This window comes from Fonticula alba (assembly GCF_000388065.1).
Source record: "Fonticula alba strain ATCC 38817 unplaced genomic scaffold supercont2.6, whole genome shotgun sequence".
NCBI lineage: Eukaryota > Rotosphaerida > Fonticulaceae > Fonticula > Fonticula alba.
The window spans coordinates 843,831-852,744 of NW_009242976.1; the positions used below are offsets into that span (position 1 = coordinate 843,831).

Genomic DNA, 8,914 nt, shown 5'->3' on the forward strand with positions numbered 1-8,914 from the left:
GGGGAGATCCTGGGTGCGAGAACACGCCCGTAGGAGCGTGTGCCGAGAGCGGGCAGGAGACCGACCTGCCCTCCGTGGCCGTGTAACTGTGTGCTGCGCCGCCTGCCCCCGGCTGGCGCAGCGGCCTGCCGCTCGCCGGCGGGGCCGGGCCCCAGCCCCTGTCTCGGCCAACGGGCGAACTGTCCTCCCGCGGCGGTGGGGTGGGTGAAGTGTGCCTCCCCCCCGCCCCCCCCCCGCTTTCGGGGCACTTCCATGGATCCGACCGGATCCAGGGTGAGGGAACAACCGGGACTCGAATGGGCCGGCGGTTGAGGGTATCCACAACGCTGGCGCGCGCGCTTGCTCCTTGGATATTGCAGGGGCCAGGGCGGGGAGGGCTGTTCTCCGTCCGCCAGAGTGCCCGACCCGCGGTACCCAGACACACACACACGCGCGCACGCACACGCACATCTGCTTTTCAGGCGTCGACGAGCGCACACAGACCCGGGCGGGACTTTCCACCGCTTGGGGGAGGAGAGTCCATTTCACCCGCCGCACCTCCGGGCGGGCTCGGCGTGCGCTCCTCCGTGGCGAGGGCTTTTGTTCGGGCGAGGGCCGGGCTCAGCGGGGAGAGGGGGCACCCGCCGCCCGTGTACACCGCTCCCCGACGCGGCCAGGGGGAGGGGGGACAGCGCCGCGCGGGGGTAGAAGACATAAATGCCGGCCCGACTCAGGGGCTCGCGGGTGGTCCGCACCCAGAATGCGCAGCGAGGGCCAATCTGGCGGCAGGGCGCGTGCCCGCGGCGGACGCGCCCCCATCACAACGAGCTTCCCCAGCCGCCTGCCCGTGGGCCGATCCTGCTCTTCGGTGGGACTGCCGATGGGCGGGAAAGCAGCGAGACAATTGGACGGCGAGAGGAAAAACCAATCCACGGACCAATAGGCTGTGGGAGCGCGCGCTGAGAGCGAAAGAGGGAGAGAGAGAGAGGGAGAGCGAAAATCACCACCATTAAAATCCCCCAACATATGCATCAAGGCCGACATCCTTTCCCCCCCGGAAAAAGGCAAACAACCTGGCAGGGGGGAGCGGGACCACAGCCGGACAGACACACACACACACACACACACACACACATAGGCCGCTAACTCCGGGCGGGGTGGGATGCCACTTTTGCTCGGACAGTCCCCGGGGCCCGGCGTCGGGGGGGCTGGCTGGTGGCGGCCAGCGGGGGGGGGGGGGGATATTGCCCTCCGCCATCCATGACAAGCGCCCGCTCTCCCGGCCCGCCCGCCGGACGCCCTCCGCGCCTGGCCCCTCTCGCCCCTTTTTGTCAGTGTACCTGAGCATGCACGCAGACACGCGCTTCGAGGTATACACACGACTCACGATCAGGGGGGCGGCCCTGGCCCCCTTTACAGGCGTACCAGGGTGCGCGGGCGGGCAGGCTGGGGAGGACGGAGGACGGAGGGCGGCGGGGGGGGGGGGGGGGGGGGGCAAATCTTTTGCGGGGAACTTTCCGGCCGGACACCCACCAGAAAACAGGCACCCGGGGAAAAAAAAAAATAATAAACCCCCGCCCCGCCCCCCCCCCCCCCCCCGGCCGCGCGACTCTGGACACGTACATGTTCACTATTTACCGAATGCGCCCGGCAGGCTGCTCAGTTGGTACTTCGCCCGGCATATGTATGGGCGTGTGCAGGCCCTCAGGCCCGCATGCCTGTGGGATTGCTTGGAATGGTGGCTCTGGCCCGGGGGCAGGGAAAGTACATGCTTGTGCGCGCTTGTGGCTGATTTTGATGCGGAGGCCGGTTGCCCGCTGCTCGGGGGGGGGGTGCCTGGCCTCCGGGCGTGTGCCTGGTTCCCACCCCCCCCCCCCCCCCCCCAGCCCGGCAGACGACCGCCTGACGCACCGCCCGCGGGCCCCTGGGCTTGGTGGATCCCTCCGGCTCCAGGCCCCTCTCACGGTGTGGCAGTTTCAGCGCGGGCGAGGGCGACCGGGAGGAGGGAGCGAGGGGCCGGCCGAGGGCGAGCGGGGGAGCATGCTCCGGCTCGTGTCTCCCCCCCCCCCCCCCCCCCCCCCCGGGACCCATCTACCCCGCCAAAATCCCCATCGCCGCGCGCCTTGCCGCCAGGGCTTCATCCTTACACACACACACACACATAGTGAAGAGCAACCTGATGGGCGATACCTCCGGCGTAGCCTCGTCTGCCAGAACACTTCCTCCCTTTCCCCTCCTCCGCCCCATAGGAGAGCAACCTCATACGCACACGCACGCCTCCCCCCCCCCCCCCACTCCTCCCCCTCCCTCCCCGCTTGGATTTGCGCATCCGGACCTCGCACCCAGCAGCATGGACGAGCTTGGTACGGCCCCCCTCCTGGCCCCTCTTCCCTCTTGACTGGCTGGTGCCCCAGTGCTAATGACACCGAATGCCCGAGATCTACCCCCCTCCCCCCGGCTCGGATGCAGACCTTCTCCTTCAGGAGCTTTCCAACCCTTCTGGCGCGCCCCTCGGCGCCAAGGCTGCTGCGCCGGCCGCGCCGGCCGCTGCCGACCCCACGCCGGCTGCCTCCTCGCCGACCGTCAAGCCGATTGCCACTCTCTCGGAGCTGGATGCCCTGATGGCCTCCCTGACCATGACCTCGCCCGTGGCGGCTGCCAGCCCGAAGCCCGCGGCCCCGGTGGCCGCGGCCCCGGCCGCTCCCGCCCCGGTCGTCGGTGGGTTTGCCCCGCCGCCGGTTGTCGTGGCTCCGACGGCCCCGGCTGCTGTTTCCCCGGCTTCCGTCTCGCCGGTGTCTCCCCCGGCGGCTGTTCAGCCCCCGGCTGCCAGCAGTAACGTCACCTCCAGCGTCGATGCCCTGCTTTCGGAGCTGGCCACCCCGAGCCGGACCTTCTCGCAGCCCCCCCCGCCAGCTGCCACCTCCCCCCCTGCCCCGGCCGTCGATTCTCCGCCCCCTGCTGCCCAGACCTTCACCGTGCGTTGCCCGCTCCTCCGGCGTATCCCCCCCCCCTTTATTATGCCTGGCATTTCTCTCTCTCTCTCTCTCTCTGTCTCTCTTTCTCTCTCTCATCCCGGTCTATCCTGATCTGCCGGTCTCACGCCTTGACACTCACCCCGTCGCCCTTTCCTCCGGCCTCCGGTCACCGTGCGCGCTGACATTCCCACATCTGCAGCCCCCCGCTAGCACTCCCGCCCCCACTGGTCCCTCCAAGGGCAACTGCGGGTCCTGCAATGAGCCGGTCATCGGCGAGGAACTCCGTGCCATGGGCAAGGTACCTTGTTTGCCTACAATCTCCCGCCCATCTCTCGTGGCATTGTGCCTTACTCACTCGCTTCCCCCTTGGATTAGATTTTCCACCCCGAGCACTTCACCTGTCTGCACTGCCGCAAGTCCCTCTCCGGGGCCACCTTCTTTGAGCACAACAGCAACAGCTTCTGCGACAAGTGCTACCATGACCGGTTCTCGCCCCGGTGTGCCTACTGCGATGGGGCCATCCGTGACCGGTGCATCAACGCCCTCGGCAAGACCTGGCATCCGGACCACTTCTTCTGCTCGCAGTGCGGCAAGAGCTTCGGCGACAGTGCGTACATCCCCATGTGGTCTGCCTCTATCCCCCGCACACCCGCCCCTGGCCAAGCCTCCTCACACGCAGTATCTCACCAACTCCCCCCCCCCCCCCCCCCCCCCCCGCCCCCCAAGTATGTACTGGCAGACGCGCACACACACACACACACACATGTATAGACCCCTGGAGGCCCCCCCCCGTGGCGCGAGTGCACCCTGCCACTGATTTTGGTCATGCCCTCCCCCCCACCCTCCCCCCCCCCCCCCCCCCCCCCCCTCCCTCCCCTTTCCCCCTTCGTCAGGCGGCTTCATGGAGAAGGACGGCAAGGCTTACTGCGAGGAGGACTACTTCAACATGTTCGCCCCGAAGTGTGGCGGTTGCGACCAGGCCATCATGGCTGACTGCATCACCGCCCTGTCGCGCCAGTGGCACCCGGCCTGCTTTGTGTGCCAGGATTGCCGTGCTCCCTTCGAGGGGGGCGCCTTCTTCGATCACGAGGGCCTTCCCTACTGCGAGAAGCACTACCATTCCCAGAAGGGGTCCCTCTGTGCGGCCTGCCAGCGCCCGATCATCGGTCGTTGCATCACCGCCATCGGCCGGCGCTTCCACCCGGAGCACTTTGTCTGCGCCCACTGCACCCGTCAGCTGGCTGGCAAGACCTTCAAGGAGCAGTCCTCCAAGGCCTACTGCACCTCCTGCCACATCAAGCTGTTTGGTTAGGTGTCACTCTGGCGCACGCGCCTCCTCCCCCTTTCCTTCCCTCACCACGGCGCCATCCAGGAGTCTGCCCAGCGTATTCTGATGGGCGCCTCTCCGTTTGGTGTTTCCTCGCCTGCGCGCGTGCTCTCCCTCTTTCTCCCCCCCCCCTTTCCTCCCCATCCCCCACCCAACAACATCGCCGATGGGCCTACATGGCTGCTGATAGTTTACAACGGCAACCACAACTCCATCCCAATCTCTCTCTCTCTCTCTCTCTCCCCCTTCTGTCCCGCTTTTCATGTCCCCTCATCTCTTGTCCCTTCTTCCTCCCTGTACCCTGTGTCCCACTTTGGGTCTAATCGAAATAAAGTACAATAATACAACATCCACTTTTGGCCTTGCGCCCGCCCTCCAGCCTGCTGCAACATCAAGAGACACAGAGCGACGCCTCGGGAAGGGGGTGGCCAGGTCGCGCGAGATCCCCTGCCCTCGCGCACACTCTCCCCGCTGCCCGGCTCCGGCGAGGGCGGGCAGCAACGGCGACGACAGATCGCAAACGGAAATGCCAATGTAAGCGCCACTAGGTCGGCAGTTCGCACGCCTGCCGCCCCGTGTGCAGCTGCCCCCGCTTGCGTTCCCGCCTGCTCCCCCCTCCCGCCCTGGTCCATGAATCCTCGGCCGCCGGAACTCGCTAGCAGCCGGTCCCCGAATCGAGGGCGGAGGCTGGCAACGATCTTCCCTCATGGAGCCTGATCGTTCGGGGAGACGCTATTGAAGGGTCGCCCCAGCCGCCGGCCCGTCTATGGGGCGCATACCGAGACTTCCCCCCCCCCCCCATTTCCTCTTTGATTCTTGCCCCCTGCCTGGCCGTGCTTGCCAAAGCCAGCCGCTCCTACTTTCCTCCGTCCGCCTCTCCCCACCTCGCTCGACGTTCGATACCCAGCCAGGACACACCATGGCCGAGCACTTCGCGCACCCGGGAGCGCTGGCCTCTCCGGTAGAGGAGACTCTTCGATTGTATCAGGCCGAGAATTACACCACTGGCACTCGGGAGAAGCAACCGGAGCCAGACGCCTCAGTGTCAGCCCGCTTTGCCCGGCTCAAGGACGAGTATGCCCTGCATGGGATGCGCCATAGTGTGGCCGCGGCCATCGTCATCGCCAAGCACGGCCACCCCCACCTCCTTTGTCTGCGCATTGCTGGGTCTTTTTACAAGCTGTGCGCATCCTCCCCTCCCTCCCCCTCTCTCCTTCCCTCCCTCCCTCCCCCCCCCTCTCTCTCTCTCTCCCTTTCTCTCCCCCCCCCCCTCTCTCTCTTCCCAGATCTCTCATGCCTCCTTGCCCTCGCGCCCCTGTCATCAACACCCGCCCATAGTCCTGGGGATGAGCTTCTCCCTCACGAGTATGCCGACCCGGTGGCCGCTCTTAAGAACCGCCTGGACTTGCAGCTCGCCCCGCCGGGGACATCCTTCGACTGGGAGGTCAAATCCCGTGTGGCCACTTGGTGGCGGCCAAACTTCGAACACTCTGTTGTGCGTCCTAACAATGGCATCGCCCATTTCTATGGATACCTCTCCTTTGCTGGTGGACATCCCATCACACTCTCTGCTTGCCTTTGCTTCTCCTCACCCCCCCCCCTTTCCCATGTCTCTCTCTTCCGTCATCCTCCTCTCTCCTCCTCTCCTTCTCTCGCTGCGCAACCAGTACCCGTACATTCCGGCGCACATTACTCGGCCCAAGGAGAAGCAGCTGATCTACCTCATCCAGGCGCCTCCTTCCTGTGCGTTCGCTTCGTGGCCATCTTCCCCTTCCCCTCCGCACCCTCACGCCTTCGCCACCTGCCACACAATCATCTTCTGACCCGGCTTCCTGCGCACCCGCATTCAGTCCAATTCTTCATCCCGGCCAATTACACCATGCAGCTGATTCCCTTCTGGGAGCTCCACAACTCCAAGAGCTTTGGCCCGATCATCTCGGCCATTCCGCAATCCCTCAGTCGCATGGAGCTCGAGTATTGTGTTTCTGGCGACCAGCAGCCGCAGCAACACCACCACCAGCAGCAGCAGCAGCACCAACAGTAGCAGGCCCCGTTGGGCCACGATGCCCGGCAAACCCACGCGGTCTGGCCCTTTCTTTCACACCTCACACCTCACACCTCTCCTCGCCGCTCACATATACTTATGTATGTTACAAGCGTGTCCTTGTGCCCGAGCACATCTCGCCCCCCCCCCCCCCCCCCCCTCCGTCAGGCCTTTGGTGACAGGGCCACCTTGGTATGTTCGATAATCCCCCCCCCCCCCCCCTCCCCCTCTTGTTGGGTGCTGGTCGGCGCAGTTGTTTCACCTCGGCAGCTCCTCTTTTTATCTCTCCCCCTTTTCTCCCCTCATCCCATTGCCGAAAGCAGCAATACAGCATCCCGGGAAATGTACAGGAAAAAAAACCCGACAGAGGAGCAACGAATTACTTGTCTTTCTTTGTCTCGGATAATACACCCGGCAGATGCTCAAAGTTCGTCCATATGTGAGGCATGCGCACGCGCCATGCGAGCCGCACCGGTGGCCCGGTCCGCAATCAGCCGCTTTTCGAAGCCGTTCGAGCGATCTGCCCCCATGCGGATTGCGGCCCACACGTCGAGACGTGACATTTGAAGTTAGTACTCGCAACGATCCGGGTGTGACCACATACGGCAGATGCATAGGGACGCGCGCATGTGTATATATGTATGTGTATGTGTATGTGTGTGTGTGTGTGTGTGTGTGTGTGTGTGTGTGACACCACAAGGGGAGGATGCTCCACGCACCGACGCCATCCCAACGGTAGCCAGGGTGGATATCATACCGATTTGGTGGGGCCGGTGGCCCGGCATACCGAGGACGCTCCAGCACCGGGGCCGGGTGCTCGGCGACAGGCTGGGAGGGGGTGGTATCCGGGCTGGAGCGCTTCTTCTCGCCGCCGAACAAGGCCGCCAGGGGATCGGCCTGATCCGGGTTGGTTGAGACGCTCGGCATGCCGCCCGTCGTGAGAGGATCGCCCCACCTGCTCTTCATCTTCTGTCGGACATTGAGCTCCTCGTCATCGGCATACCTGGAGGGGAGGGGCAGGGAGACAAAGGAGGAGCGCGCAAAAGCGGCAAAGGGGAATGGAAAAAAGCAGCTGTTAGCGGACAGCGACATGAAAAAAAGGGAGGGGGGAGGGTGGAAACACGAAATGGCAGCCCCCACGCACACGGCAAAGGGCTTCTCCTTGAAGCTCTCGGCATATTTCTCGCGCTCCATCTGCTCACGCTCTTGGGCAATTCCTCTCCCCCAGCGGGAGCGCTTCTCCAACTCCTCGGCCCGGCGTTGTTTGGCCTTCTCAGCCTCAAGTCGGGCCGCTCGGATGTCGATACGTTTGCCTGGTTGCAAAGAGGAGAGGGAGGGGGATCTAGTTAGATCAGCAGTATGGCAGACGAAAGAAAAAGGCGAAAAAAAAAGAAGCAAGTAGCCCTTCTCTTTCACGTACCAGTGACCTTATCGCGGAAGACGGTCTCCTGAGAGGTGTCCGAGGGACCCCGGGAGACTGTTTGCCCCGGCACATGGTGAAGAAGCAGGTCAGAGAGGAGAAGAGACACAGCGTGGAATGGGGTGATACGATGGAAAGGCATGGACGACGCACTCTCGGGGGAAGGGGGGGACCGCTCGCGATGGGGCTCAGCTCGAACCGGCGCCGGCGCCGGCGGTGGTGCCCGACCGTCAGTCTCATCGATGACCACCAGTGTCGGATTGTCGTCATCGTCCTCAGCCGCACCGCCGCGCGGGGTGGCGTGTCCGGAGGGACTTCTCGTCGAGCGGGGCCGACTGCCAGTCGGCGGGCCGAGGTTCTTTGGCGGGGCAAGATCTTTTTTGCTGACACCATAATTCTGTCGAAGGTAGTCCTCCATCGACAGAGCGCTGGCGGCGGCAGGCTGAGCACCCTTCGGGGGGACGCGGCCTGGGGGCATCCTGCGAGTGGAGGGAGTCCAAGGGAAAAGCGGGCCGGAGATCAAAGAAAGGGGATATCCGATGGGACGGGCAGGAGGGAGAGCAGCAGGGGAGGGTAGTCGATCGAAGGGGGACCTGGTTCGGTGCTCGCGGGGGGTGGGGGGGGGGGGGAGGGGGGCATGTCCACCGCCACAGATGGCGGTGCAGGCTGAAGAAGAAGGCTGGAGATCGGCCGGGCGGGTCCTACGATCAGCTGACCGTTGTTTAAGACTCGATTAAGTCACGTATCGGTCTCGGCAGCTCTGGCGCCAAGAATCCCCCCGCAGGGCTGTTCCCCCCTCGATCCTGTGGGAGGGTCTGTCTACACATATCTCCCCTGCTCCTTTGCACCCATCTCTGCACGGCCGAAGACACACACGCGTACATCCACACACATGGAGCCGAGCCCCCCGGGCCATGGGGGAGAATGCCGATGACAAGTGCATGAAAAATTGAAGTACAAGAAGTATATATTACCCAGCAGCATGCGATGTGTGGCATCCGGATGGGAGGAGTGTGCGAATGGGTGTGCGCCACTGGGGAGGCGAAACCGTGCGTGTGTTTGTGTTTGTGTTTGTGTGTGTGTGTGTGTGTGTATGTTTGTGTTTGTGTTTTTTTTGTGCTTGGGGAGGATAGGGAAACCAAACAGGAATAGCAAATGGGAAGGGAACA

At 64.2% G+C, this 8,914-nt stretch overlaps 3 protein-coding genes across 3 annotated transcripts; 2 read left to right on the plus strand and 1 right to left on the minus strand.

Annotated features, from left to right (window-relative positions):
- The first annotated feature begins 2,264 nt into the window (after positions 1–2,264).
- Positions 2,265–4,524, plus strand: H696_03850 (paxillin). The gene is made up of 5 exons (XM_009497710.1): positions 2,265–2,342; positions 2,449–2,954; positions 3,154–3,252; positions 3,330–3,561; positions 3,848–4,524. The coding sequence occupies exons 1-5, from the start codon at positions 2,330–2,332 to the stop codon at positions 4,264–4,266; spliced, it is 1,269 nt and encodes a 422-aa protein (XP_009495985.1). The 5' UTR covers positions 2,265–2,329; the 3' UTR covers positions 4,267–4,524.
- Positions 4,525–5,072: 548 nt separating this feature from the next.
- On the plus strand, positions 5,073–6,325 carry H696_03851 (hypothetical protein; the record flags this gene model as incomplete). The annotated part of the gene is made up of 4 exons (XM_009497711.1): positions 5,073–5,463; positions 5,620–5,776; positions 5,949–6,024; positions 6,132–6,325. The coding sequence occupies exons 1-4, from the start codon at positions 5,201–5,203 to the stop codon at positions 6,323–6,325; spliced, it is 690 nt and encodes a 229-aa protein (XP_009495986.1). The 5' UTR covers positions 5,073–5,200.
- Positions 6,326–6,532: 207 nt separating this feature from the next.
- H696_03852 (hypothetical protein) lies at positions 6,533–8,360 on the minus strand. The gene is made up of 5 exons (XM_009497712.1): positions 7,899–8,360; positions 7,746–7,802; positions 7,470–7,638; positions 7,045–7,328; positions 6,533–6,845 (listed from the first exon to the last, which is right to left on the minus strand). Exons 1-5 carry the CDS (start codon positions 8,221–8,223, stop codon positions 6,748–6,750), a joined length of 933 nt encoding a protein of 310 aa, XP_009495987.1. The 5' UTR covers positions 8,224–8,360; the 3' UTR covers positions 6,533–6,747.
- Between the last annotated feature and the right edge of the window lie 554 nt (positions 8,361–8,914).

Coding starts and splice junctions, on each gene's coding strand:
- H696_03852 (XM_009497712.1), bottom strand. CDS start 8,223: ATGCCCCCAGGCCGCGTCCCCCCGAAGGGTGCTCAGCCTGCCGCCGCC. Junction 7,639..7,745: donor CTTCCGCGATAAGGTCACTG/GTACGTGAAAGA, acceptor CTTTGCAACCAG/GCAAACGTATCGACATCCGA. Junction 7,329..7,469: donor AAGGAGAAGCCCTTTGCCGT/GTGCGTGGGGGC, acceptor CCTCCCCTCCAG/GTATGCCGATGACGAGGAGC.
- H696_03850 (XM_009497710.1), top strand. Junction 2,955..3,153: donor CTGCTGCCCAGACCTTCACC/GTGCGTTGCCCG, acceptor CCACATCTGCAG/CCCCCCGCTAGCACTCCCGC. Junction 3,253..3,329: donor AACTCCGTGCCATGGGCAAG/GTACCTTGTTTG, acceptor CCCTTGGATTAG/ATTTTCCACCCCGAGCACTT.